Source organism: Melospiza melodia, chromosome 4 (genome assembly GCF_035770615.1).
Source record: "Melospiza melodia melodia isolate bMelMel2 chromosome 4, bMelMel2.pri, whole genome shotgun sequence".
Classification (NCBI taxonomy): Eukaryota; Metazoa; Chordata; class Aves; order Passeriformes; family Passerellidae; genus Melospiza; species Melospiza melodia.
In genome coordinates, this window is record NC_086197.1 from 12678716 (window position 1) to 12691789 (window position 13074).

The 13074-nt window shown below is 40.1% G+C and overlaps 2 protein-coding genes across 2 annotated transcripts; one reads left to right on the plus strand and one right to left on the minus strand.

Moving 5' to 3' along the window:
- Positions 1 to 71: 71 nt before the first annotated feature.
- Positions 72 to 596, minus strand: LOC134417917 (uncharacterized). Its single transcript, XM_063155787.1, has 2 exons — positions 585 to 596; positions 72 to 479 (listed from the first exon to the last, which is right to left on the minus strand). Exons 1-2 carry the CDS (start codon positions 594 to 596, stop codon positions 72 to 74), a joined length of 420 nt encoding a protein of 139 aa, XP_063011857.1.
- An 88-nt stretch (positions 597 to 684) lies between these two features.
- RIBC2 (RIB43A domain with coiled-coils 2) lies at positions 685 to 12608 on the plus strand. Its single transcript, XM_063155823.1, has 7 exons — positions 685 to 801; positions 3994 to 4075; positions 5473 to 5817; positions 6426 to 6544; positions 7519 to 7737; positions 9085 to 9251; positions 10344 to 12608. The coding sequence occupies exons 1-7, from the start codon at positions 685 to 687 to the stop codon at positions 10423 to 10425; spliced, it is 1131 nt and encodes a 376-aa protein (XP_063011893.1). The 3' UTR covers positions 10426 to 12608.
- The last annotated feature ends 466 nt before the right edge of the window (positions 12609 to 13074 follow it).

A 13074-nucleotide genomic window follows, 5' to 3' on the forward strand; every position in this document is an offset into this window, starting at 1 on the left:
ACCCCCACCCCACAGCCCTCTTCGACGATTTTATCGCCTCAAAGGGAAGGAAGGGCGAGCCCGCCCCGCCCTCACAGCCTGCGCGCCTCGTGCGGCGGCTCCGCCCCGCGGTGCGCTCGGGAGTCGCCGCTCCCGTTCCCATCGCCACCGGCCGCCTTGTGTCCCGGCTGGCCGGTGCCACCGCTCCCGTTCCCATCGCCACCGGCCGCCTTGTGTCCCGGCTGGCCGGTGCCACCGCTCCCGTTCCCATCGCCACAGGCCGCCTTGTGTCCCGGCTGGCCGGTGCTACCGCTCCCGTTCCCATCGCCACCGGCCGCCTTGTGTCCCGGCTGGCCGGTGCCATCGCTACAGGCCGCCTTGTGTCCCGGCTGGCCGGTGCCATCGCGACGGGCCGCCTTGTGTCCCGGCTGGCTAGCGCCGCTCCCGTTCCCATTGCGACGGGCCTCCTTGTGTCCCGCCTCGCCAGCGCCGCCGTGCCGCTGTTCCCATCGCGACCGGCCGCCTTGTGTCCCGGCTGGCTAGCGTCGCTCCCGTTCCCATTGCGACGGGCCTCCTTGTGTCCCGCCTAGCCAGCGCCGCCGTGCCGCTGTTCCCATCGCGACCGGCCGCCTTGTGTCCCGGCTGGCCGCCACCGCTGTTCCCGGCCACCGCTCTCAGTCCAGCCCCGGTGTTCCCTCCGGCGCCATGAGCGGGCTGGGGCCGCAGCGGGAGCTGGAGGAGGCCGCCGCCCTGGAGCGCCGGCGGCGGCGGGAGCTGCTGCGGCGGGGCCGTATCTTCAACGCACGGATCCGCACCATAGGGGTGAGGGCGGCAGCACGGGAGGGAAGGCGCCGTATCCCCCCGGTGTTCCCAGGGGTTCTGAAGAGAACGGCGGAAGGCGGGGAGGGTTCAGGGAGGGAAGGGGCGGCTGAGTCGGTCAAAGCGGCACCCAGTGACCCCTCCTCAGGTGTGTGTATGTGAGGGGGAGCAAGCAGGAAGAGAGGGCCCAGATCCAACTTTCAGAGTCGCTTTTAAAGTTACCGGTGAAAGAAATCATAGAATATTTAGGGTTGGAAGGGACCTCTGAAAATCATCCACTCCAACCCCCGTGCACGGTAGGGTCACCCAGAGCGGGTGACACAGGAACGTGCCCAGATGGGTTTGGGATATCTTCAGGGGAAAAGATCCGTGACCTCCCTGGGCAGCTGTTCAGTGCTCTGCCGCCCTCGATAGAAAGAGATTCTTCCTCCTGTTGAGGTAAAACTTCTTGTGTTTTCCTTTATGGCCATTGTTTCTCATGTGTACCTGTGCCCCACTGCTCTGGATTCAAGGGCAAGGTTTCATTGTCCCCTGACAGCGCAGAGGGATCAAGCCCTGTGTTGTATCTCTGTGTAGTAATACTTTAATGGAAGCCAAGAGCTTCCAGAGTCAGTTCATGAAATGTGGATGAAGCAAGTAATTGTTTTTTACCTGTCTTTTTCTGCCTGGACCTTGCTAGAATTGATGCTGTGGGAGATTTAGTGCTGTAAGTGTCCTGCAATTAGCCCACATTTTGCATCAGATGAATAGGACAGATCCGTCCTTGTTTATATATATGTAATTAATTATTGTGTCTCATTTTTCTTGGTGTGGATGTGTAAATGTGAATGCTTCAGGCTAGTGGATTTTCTCCAGAGTTCACTCTGCAGTTTGCATCCTGAACGTCAGGAAATAATGTGCTCTATACTTATTTGACTTTGGATGCAATGGTATTTTAAATCTCCCTGTGATATGTCCAAAGGCCCACATTAAGATGTTGTGAGCATACGTGGAGGGAAGAGTGCTGTGAGGTGACTTCACTGAACTGGTAAAATTGCAACAGATGTCAATTGGATCCTCTTCTCTTAGGTACAGAAACATGTCTCAAGTCAGTGGAAAAATATCTTCACCTTATTTCTGACAAGGCCTTGAATTTATTCTTTTCACTCTAATGCAAGAGTCATTGTATCTGCAGAGCAATTAGCAGTTCTCACTGGTCACGACAGGTGTATCCAGCTGGTACAGCATCCCCACACTCACCAACAATATACTTCAGTGGAAGAGCTAATAACATTTTTTAGCAGTTGTGATATGGGTTAAGATACTTGAAATTTCTTAATCAGAAAGACATACTTTCTCTATAAAGTGGCTTTTCTAAAGCCTTAAAAATGAACTGCAAACCATAAATTCTCAGTTAGTGAAATAGCTGACAACTAACATATCCTGGTGCATTTTATTGAGCTGTACTGGAGTACACCATCCAAAGGTCTTACCCAAATACTTTTGTAAAATTGCCTTATTTTGTAGAACTGACTCGGGCAGGTTTTGATCGATCTGTTTACATTAGACAAACATCTAAAATGAAGAAGAGTTCATCTGAAGAATTTTGATTAGCAGCTTATTTTGATTTAACATCATTCAATGTACCTGAACAATGATGCTGACTGAAGGGACTGTTCTTATGGTTTGAATTAAGGCCAGGTCTAAACCATAAAGAGCCAGGAAATCCATACAGAGCTATTCTATATCAGTATTTCTGTGTGGTTTTAAGATTCTTTGCTTCAGTTCTCTGACCACTTAACCTGAGTGGCAGTCACTGAGAAAATTTAAAAATCAAGACAATATTTGACTTAGAAACCAGAAATCCTAAAGCAGGGTTTGAATATTTTAAGAACATGGAGGTAATATACTGGAGAGCAGAATGGGAACTCAGATTTTGTATTTTTTCCTTGATTATTACTAGCTTTATTATTCCTTTTACTTCTGTATCTGTTTTGTTATCTGAGTAATGTAAAAATAAGATAATGCCCTCTTCACTTACAGCTTGAAGAATCTATCTTCAGTAAATCACTGATTTTTCTAAAGAGTTCAGATGAGTAATCCAAATGAAAAATTACTTTCAATTTACATGTAAACTTTATGTATAAATAGAATGAGTTTAGAAATTAGCTGCCTCAAACTGTTCACAGATTTCTTATTTAAATGCTTAAAAGTGAAACCTATAGTTTTATGTGACTGGAAATGTCAGTTTTAGGGATGTTTTTGTGTCAAGTGAAAGTGTTTTGGAGAGGTCAGAGCCAACAGTGTAACACAAGTGGATACACTGACCTGCCTCTATTATTGCCACTCTAAGAACTTGTATTGAATTTCTCTTAGCAGTATTTCCTGTAGTTATACTGTCAGCTTGGCTTTCCCAATGAGACCTCTGGAAGAGTTGATATTTAGTGTCCACAACAGCATTGTTTTTGGAGGATAGAGTTCTTGATGGTTTCAGCCTTGCTTACAAACTTAGCTCTTTGCTGATGGCTGTTGTCAATTGTTCTTTACAGCATTAACCGTGAGTATTTTCAGCCGTGATCTGTTTCTCTTTTCATCTGAATAGGTTTTAGACAAAGTCTGTTACAATTGTTTACCAGATTCTTGAAGATCTGTCATTGTATTTTTGACAAAACTTTTAGGACATTAAGTGACTTGTCCGTAAAAAAAAAAAAAAAAGAAAAGAAGTAAAATCCATGTTTCTGCCCATTAATTTGCCACAATCTGCTAACAAATGTGGGGCCACATTCTTTTGCCCAAAATGGAGGTGTCTGCTCCCATTTGATGATGTGACCTGTATTATCCTTTGTTCAGCTCCCACTTGCCATGGATGTGGATGTTCTGTTCCATATCTGGCAGCTCATCACAGATCCTGTATCCTGTACTGCATTTTGGCAACCATGTGATTCTCTCTGATAAGACAGGAAACATTTCCATTCCTTTCTTATAGTGAACCCTTTGTATTTTTTTCAAATATGAACTATTACAACTTTCTGTCATCTTTACTGTTAAAATACTTACCTGCTTTATAAATGAAAGCAGAACAATAAAATAAAATTGCCAGCTGTAATGGGGGAAACATATTCTATGTAATGCAGCTGAAAATATTGAGTCAATGTAGATTGACAATGTTTTAATTGTTCTCCTAAAGAGCTGCTTTTTTTTATTTTATTTTAACAGATTGATAAAGATGCATTGGATGCACAGGTCAAGGAGAGGAAAATTCAAGAAGCAGCTGAAAAAGCAGAGCATGAAAGATTTGGTAAATTCCTAGACACTGTGATATTTCTGTGAAAAGCGAAATGTTTTAATCCATTTCTTGCTTTCTTTTATCCCTTCATATATTCTCTAAATTCAGTCATCCAATTTATGTTCTATTTATGTTCATACATCTACATTGGCACACTATGTATTCTCCTTGTTATCTTAAGATTTCTATTGATATTATTAAACTGGGATACATTGCCTGATAGGCCAGAATTTTCAATGTTTTCTTTTAAAAGGTATTGATGAATGGCATCATTTAAAAAACTGAGTATGCAACAGGATTAAAAAAAAATAATTACTTACCATTGTAAGTGGTAAGTATACCTTTTCAGTATAGTAGTGGCTAACCTGTTTTAGTTGCTTTTATGAAGAGTGAGCTCATCTTTTGTCTAGCCATTCTTCCGTAGAATATATGGATTCTGTGGAATCCTCTCTGGGCTGTTCTTGCTGGAAGCATGAGTCATGTACAGTAAGGTGATAAGAGGAGCCATTGGTGAATCAGAACTTGCAGCCACACAAATATTTCATGCTGTGCCCTGTGGTCTTCCCTGCCTGGGATGCTTTCCTGGGCTATCAGATGAAAGGGTCCCACAGCCTGAGCTCTCTGTGTGCCTCAAGAGGAGCTAAAAAGGAGGTGCCACTTCCATGCTGTGTTCTACTACAGCTGCTTGTGATTTTCCTGGCTGGAAAATACACCTGTCAGGGTCTGACTCTTGGGAAACTACCAGCAGTAGTTTCTGGCAAAAGAGGAAATTATATTTTCTAGCAAATTATTTTAAATAACTAAAATGGCTAGTTGGGTGGGAGTTTTGTTGTATGTTTTTCTTAAAAATGCTGGAATTTATGTAGTCCCAATTAAATGGGCAGGAGCTCTTAAGCTGTTCAAAATTTGATACCAGCCAATGATTTTAGTGCTATGGTTAGAAAAATCATTGGAACTATGGAAGAGCTACCTGTATTCCTTGCAGTTGCAGGACAATTTTGGTTTGCTTCCTGGCAAGCAACAATGTATTTCAGCTTTAGCTGTAAACTAAGAGTAAGTGGGATCAACTGGTTTACTGTACATTTCTTATGTAGCAGGTTTTCACCAAATGAAACCTCATAATTCTGGTACTTATTATTGTATTTGTTTCACATGCACATATTTCATTTTTACATTAATAAAATAATTTATACCTAAAAAGCTGAAAATATTTCAAAAGTAAATATTACTAACATTAGAGTGTTTGCTGGGCTGGTACTTATGGATCAAATACTCTCCTAATGCATAACAGTTTGAAAACTTATATTCTGTGTATTCATCTTAAAAATTTTATTTTCACCTTATGTGTGCAGTCCAATGACTCATGGACCCCTAAGACTTGTGGTTTCATTGTGTTCATTTTTGTCTAGCTCATCACATGAAGAAAAATGACAAGCTCATGTGTCTGCTAGAAGAACGCCAGAAAAATGAAATCAGAGACATCAATAGGGCTCTAACTGAATTCCATAAGAATTTTCAGGGGCCAGAAACAAGACGTGAATTTGACCTGAATGATCCACAAGCCCTAAAGAAAGACAGACCTGCTCGGGTCTCAGATGATGATCCTCGCTGTACTGTCTCTGGCATGCAGAAGTTTGTGGGTGAAGACTTAAACCATGATCAGAGGATGAAGTTTCAAAAGGAGCAAATAAGGGAGTGGTCTCTTCAGCAACAGAAAGACTTAAAAAATGCATTAGCTGACCAAAAATTGGCAGGTAACAAAAAAGATAATGTAGTTTTAATCTTCTTTTTCTGAAGTTGTGGTGTATCTGATGAAAATATGGTATTGTATATTTAACTTTGAAATACTAGACCAGTTTTTACTTTATAGGCTTTAGTGTATCCACTGTTTCTCTTAGGAAGTCTCTGTTTCATAACATGTGATTTTAATGTCACCCAGGTTTCATTTCTAGTTTGTGCCTCCAGTTGGTATGCTTGCTTCATCAGGCCAAACTGTCCAATCCCTACTGTCCTAGAGCACAAAAAATAATACAGATTTTTCTTTCCCAGCTTGTCATGAAACATTATTTTCTGTAATACTTAACATACTTCTTTCATTTTAACACTAAGTGTTTAGACAACATAAATACATATTAAACTGTACATACTATATATTAATACAATGCATATTACATATTAAACTGATTAGTTAATCACCTGAAATCCCAAGATGGACAGCTTTGATGGTAGGATTTGGAAAATAGTTGGAAATAGTTTTTCAGCTTACTGTATCTGTAACTCCCCCCTATCTCTTCCCCTGGTTAACTCATATGGCACATCAAATCCATGAATATTGACTGTGTTTTATTTGAATCTAATTTAGATGATCTTTATGACAAGTTTAGGATTGAACTTGACCGAAAGATTATGGAAGAACAAAGAAAAGAAGAGGAAAGCAGGCGTGCTGTTTGTGCAGCTACTAAAAATTTCAATAAAATCCAGGTAAATTAATACTTAGTTGGTTTGTTATTTTTTTAGAAAATGTGGTGACAGAGAAGGAAAATAGGATGCACAAAATCAGAATAAGAAGTCATGTTTTCAATGGGGGTTTCTTGTCACCTGACTTCCAAGGCTGTTCCATCCCCTGTGCTCTGTGTGCTCTAGCAAGCAGAAGGTTTCTCTCTGTCCACTGGATGCTGGAGCCAGGCATTGTTCCAGAAGAATGAGACACTATTAGAAATGAAAGATGCATAGCATTATCATTCTTCTTCAAATTAGTTTATTTAGTCTCATTCTTGTTTGAAAGGTAATTATGTGCAGTTAAGATCATTGTATTTTATTTCTGGAGTATTGTAAAGGGAAAATTTCCTTTGAGTAGGAGACTGTGCTTTGTCATGAACATTAGAAACAGTGATTTCCATAGAAAATGCACACTGTGATCTCCAGTATTTCAGATACATTCATGTAATATGATTCAGGTTTACATTTTGTATCAGCAAAGAGAATCAGGGCTGCATCCTCAGACCTTAATTGGACATCTCCTGTCTTTGTTTTGAGGGCTTACCCATGCTTTTCACCTAGATTCAGTGTGTAATATATAAATCAAGTCTAGTGATTTGAGATTGTAAATGTTTATTGAAATTTCTCCCATATTGTGTTTGTCTGCCAAATATATACTCGTCATTTACTTGAGGATAAATGTGGAATTATTTTTTATTTAATGCTGTGTTTTCTTATAAAACAAAGTTATTTTTCCCCAGTTTACTTGCTATATGTGATATGACAGCATTAAAGAACTGTTTGATATTAGGGTTTTGATCTTGGCCAATAAGACAATGATCACTTTTTGTAGGTGATGCTTTTGACAACTGTATGCAGGTTGGAAATCATCTCTTATGATGTGTTAACATTTTTTCACCCCTTAGTTCATATTTTTCTTGGAAAAAACATCACTTCTCTCTTTCCATTGAATTTAGGTTGCTGAACTAGATCACAAAAATGAATTGGAAAAGGCTCAAAAAATGAAAGATGATATGTATGAAATAACCTGCCTGCTTCGAGGAGATTTCCTTTCTGAAAACCCAGACCAAGCAATCGGTCCTGGGGGTGTGCTGGTGGATCGATGGAAGGGGATGACACAGGAGCAGCTGATGGCAATTCGTGAGTTCCAAAAGGAGCAAGTTCTGGAGAAACAGGTATTTCAGCTCACATGCATTTTCATGTATTTTTGGTTTTTTTGGTTGTAATAATACTATAGACAATATTTGTAAAATAAAAATGCCGTTGTTTGCCCTGGACATGCCAATATGAGGCTGTGTTTTCCATTAATCTGGATTTTACCCAAACTTTAATCAGTATAACTGAACATAGTACCTCTGAAGCACCTGGGAGATGTCATGGAGTAGGCTGGAGCCCTGGAGTTGGACTGGGAGGAAGGTTGCTAAGGAGCCCAGAGCCAAGGAGGTCTTAGGGCATGGTCCATGATGGTTCAGCTGAGCAGCAAAGTCCTGCCCAGCCCAAGACCCAGGCTTCATGGTGACCTGAGAGCGCACAAGATGCCTGCAAGGCTGCTCCATGGGGGATGAAGATCCAGGAGCTGAAGGTGAAAGCAGGGCAGGCCAAAGCAGTATTCTCATATTTAAGGGTGCCCAAGCCAGGCAAATAGAGCAGGCCCAGTGACCTTGCTCGTGCATATTTCAGAAGCCTAAAAGTTCATGAATGTAAGAATGTGATGGAGTTTCATTTCTACCATCCCACACAACTATGAGGCCATGCTATAAAATAGAATTTCAATGGTAACCTGCTTCTAGAGGTGTATAGAAGCAGGCAGTTAAAATGAAGACATCTAGGCTCCTATGAAGTCAAGAGTGTTCAGGCCTAGATATTGTGGAATAGAAGTGACTTGCCTCCCTTGTGCATAGGCTGCATTTATGACAGCTAAGGAATAGTGTTTGATTTTATATTTTAGTCCTTACAACACCGTAGGCTATACTATATTTTACCTAGTACTGTTATTAAAGCTGAAGGTAGAATTGTTATTTCCCTGCCTCTCCTATTTCTCTGAAATGAACCCATTCAAGTCATTAGGCTGGCTGAAAATGAGTACAGCCAAGAAAAGTAAGTTTTTTGCGGGCCTGTTTTTTTGTTTCTGTTCAGTGGGGTGTCAGACAAGAAGTGAGGCAGAGGACAAAAAAGTTTCTACTCATGTGGTGTTCGTGGCTCCCCTATTTTAGCTGGCCATATTGTAAGCCATACTGATGTCTATGCACTTCTTGCTTCAAGAAATTTCAACTCTTGCTAACAATAGTTAAAAAACAATCTTTTGCTGCTCTGGGGTTTTACAGAGAGAAAAGAATAGCTCTGTCTTTTGCCGTATCTTGCTTCTGCGTGGTTTAGAAATCCTTGCTCCCTTCTCCCCATTCAAATGCTACCCCTAGTGCTCAATAAAGGCAAGCAAGGTTTGGATAAACTTACCCATGAGACTTTATCTACAGAGTTCCATCTTGGAAAGAGAAAATGAAGCCTTTTTCTCCCTGCTGCAGAGAGCCAGAGAGCAGGAGCGCCGAAGGGATGCGGAGTGGGACAGGCAGCGCGTGCAGGCTGCCAGGACCCAGCTGCTCTGGGAGCGGCACCAGCAGCGCCAGGACCAGGTGCAGCGCCGAGACCTGGATGCTGTCAATGCAGGGCTCTCTCAGGAGCAAAGAGCAAAGTAAGTACCAAACCAGCACTGTTCAAATGAAAAAAGCTCTTCATCATTATTAACCCAATAGCTCGGCTTTCAAAGAGCTCTTTTCACTTGTTCTGTTTGTAATTTTTTTCGTTAAAAGTTCATGCTTTTAAAAAAATCAACGATTCACCTGAAGTGTGTTTTCCACTATTCTTTAATCAAACTTCAGAGAGTAGGTTTTGAGTGTTACCGATTGACATGAATCTGTAATTCTTAAAAGCATTCCACTGACAACAGACTGTTTATATAGATGGCAAAATAGTGAATAAATAAAATTAGCTATGCAGAAAATCATATTATAAGGTGAAAAACCATTACATGCTTCTTTAATATATCTGAAACTAAAAAGGATGAACTGCCAGTAGAGCTGCCAGTTTCTGATAGCTCAGGGTTAAGCTAGCAACACTAACAGCATTTCCATTATGTATGACAGACCTAGATGATTCTTTAACTGACCACTGAATGTGTCTTGGAGGGCAGTTCTTGTGTCTGCTCTTATGGGAAAGGAGAAGGATAATACATGCAGGACAAGAAAAACAAACATAATGATTTAGTGTTCTATTTTTCCAGTTTTGTTTTTTGGATTTTTTTTTTTTTTTTTTGGGCATGAATACAGAAGCACATAATAGTCAGAGTTGGAAGGGACCTAAAATGATGATCAAGTCCAGCTCTTAAATGAATGTCCCATATGGGGAATGAACCCTTGACCTTTGCATTATTAGCACCATGCTCTGACCAACTGAACCAGTCTCAGGTTCATATATACCTTTTACAAATGAATTTCCAATACATGATGCCTTCTTATTATGAAAACAAAAGTTTGGGGTTGTGTTAATTCAGGCTTTTTTACTCTTGAGATTTCTGGAAGGATATTTCAGGAACCAAAAAAACAATTTTTCTATATTGAGATGTGGCATAAATTTTGCAGAACACGTTTTAGTTACATTAAATTCCATTTCTAATAATTTATGAACATTTATGGGTGTTACTGCATTATATCTTTTTTAGATTTCTCAGGCTACTTCTGAATAATAACAAAAATTACTAATGGCTTTTAAAAAATTTTATTTCTAGGAACATTTATCTTAAAGAGGAAGAGTATTCAAATATTCCAACAGAGGAGTTTTATGCACAGTTTAATACAACCACCCGGTGATGATCTGGATAAATCAACCAGAATTATACAGAAGTATGTAGACACATTAAAATTTTCAGTTGAGCAATCCCATGTTTTATTGTTTTTATCTGTTCCCTGCCCTGTTCAAACACTGCTTTCAAACTAAAGGACAGACAGATCTGTTCTAAGGAAAGGAAAACATTGTAATCATTTTTAAACATTATTGTTGTTCTGATAGGACTAGTAGATTCAGTAGTAGATTGTTTGAATCTTGTGTCTCAGGCTTAGCTGTAATATTTACATTATTCATGCCTATAGGAATCAACTTCTGGAAAGAAATCTGAATTTTAACTTTAGTGCTGCTTTATGCAGCTTGGCCAGAGGGGAATGCTGCCTCCCAGAGACCACAAGAGATGCACTTCTCTGGGAGGGAAGGAACATGACCTAGGCAGAAAATGTTGTGTTTGTTTGTGGTTTGATTTTGGGTTTTTTGTTTTGGATTCTCTAAAAGCAAAAAACTCAGCCAGACAGAAATGCAAGAAAAAAGGAAGAAGTGATCAAGTTGGTCAGTGGGAATAAGGAGAAAATAGTTCAGTAGTCATGGAGGTGATTATTGCACTGAGGCAAGGCACTGAAACAGAATCTGTGTTAGATTTAGTGTGAAAAAGCAGGGGGAAAGTATTCCTACATACACCCTGATGCTTTGGAAATAATGCAGGAGGTTTGAGGTAATGTGCTGCTGAAGGAGAGTGGGGACAATTCCCAGCTGTGACAGAAAAGGGGTGAAAAAGCAGGTGTGTACCAAAGTCAAGGAGAAAAATCTCAGCTTGTGCAGGTTTCATGAAACCTGTGTATTTCCTGTCTTCATGGTGACAGTATTGACTTAGCAATTAAAGAGCCTCTCATTGGCATCTGAAAATGGCTGAGCACAGCACAGGGGAAAAAATATGGAGAAGCAATGTAGGAAAGTAACTGCATAAGGGAAATGGATGGTGGAGCTAACAAGGAAATTAAATCCAGAAGAGAAAGAGCTGAAATGAAAGGACTGCAAAAAGGGTTGGAAGACTAACCTAGGAGTCAGAAGATCTGAAAGAGGAGAAAACACAACACAGAGAAAGAAAATATGGAGAAGCAATGTAGGAAAGTAACTGCATAAGGGAAATGGATGGTGGAGCTAACAAGGAAATTAAATCCAGAAGACAAAGAGCTGAATTGAAAGGACTGCAAAAAGGGTTGGAAGACTTAACCCTGGGAGTCAGAATATCTGAAAGAGGACAAAAAATGAGTCAGATGAGAGACTCAGCTAAAAATCCAAGACCTCTAATATTGTGAACCTTAAATAAAAATAGAGCCCATTTATGAAAACAGATCTCAACCTGTAATTTGCCAGCAAACAGTACATAAATCTGAGGTACAAACATCCTGATGATGTTGGTTTGGAGTCCACTGGTGATTCTTTGTCTTAGCAATAATGGTAATGTTTGGTAATGAACTTTGTGGTGAAACAGGTTGAAGATGCCTCCACCAAGCAAAGGAGGAAAGATGCTTAAGAAAAACTGAGGGCTGAAGTAAACTCAAATGAGTTATCTTACCTCTGTGAAGATAATGAAGAATGCATGGTTCTTGAGATATTAGCAGGAAGATTTTAAAGATGCTTGAAGGAAGCATTTCTGAAAGGGGACTGTTTAAACAGGTCTGTTTGCTCAGCTGAAGTAGTGCCCTGTGGGATCACACTGATAAAATCTTGCTGCCTGATTCAAAACACTGATTAAAGAGGAGTAGCATTTTTTGATGTGATTGTAGAAATTTGATTGGGATCTTTTGTTTTTGTTCATTGACACATGAACTATCTAATTATATATGTAAATGAGATGTAATTCTTTTCTGTCTCTCACTGATAGTGATGTAATGCAAAGTGTGTAGTTAAACCTTGGAAATTACTGTAATTGGTGTAAGCAAATGAGTTTGAAATTCTGGGTATGGTTCCCCTTCTTCCATTCCTTTCCCTAAAGAGGGACTAAGAAATTTATCAGAATAAATATCCAGCTAAGCCATCATCTTCTCCAAGATGGGGGAATACTGCTTTCCAGCAAACTGTCTCAAGGACTTCCAGAGCTATAATATATAGCTGGTTGTTATTGCAATCATTAATGGTGATAAAAACCCTTTGCTTTTTGAACCCAGGTAAATAAATGTACCAGCCAAAAAGTATTTCTGCAGACTCACCTTGTGTTTGTTTGTTTTTTGAACCTGGCATCCTTGAGCTTCTCTTGCTTCTTATTAATCTTTTTATGAAAATGTTTTTAATAGCTGTTCCTCATATGTTTAAAGTTGTTTTAGACTGCTGTGACATGACCATTTAATTTTCCCTTTTTATAGAAAGAAGAATCCGAAGTTTGTCCAGTTTTTCCTGAGTAGAAGTTATACAGGTTTCTCAGTCCTTTTTAATGGCTTCTGTACTTTAAAAATTTTGACTATATAACCTTTATGAGATGAGGGGGTCAGAAGATTGTGTAATAATGATATTTTCTGGTTAATTCCTATTTTTCATAATGCAAACACATGTGTATTTCTAGAGAATTCTAACATTGGGGGTTTTGGCCATTGTTTACCACTGAGAGGTATTTTCATAGAATTCTACAGTATCTCAAAATATATCAAGTATATTTTTTTCTTCAGTTTTATGAC

Coding starts and splice junctions, on each gene's coding strand:
- RIBC2 (XM_063155823.1), top strand. CDS start 685: ATGAGCGGGCTGGGGCCGCAGCGGGAGCTGGAGGAGGCCGCCGCCCTG. Junction 802..3,993: donor CACGGATCCGCACCATAGGG/GTGAGGGCGGCA, acceptor TTATTTTAACAG/ATTGATAAAGATGCATTGGA. Junction 9,252..10,343: donor TCTCAGGAGCAAAGAGCAAA/GTAAGTACCAAA, acceptor TTTTATTTCTAG/GAACATTTATCTTAAAGAGG.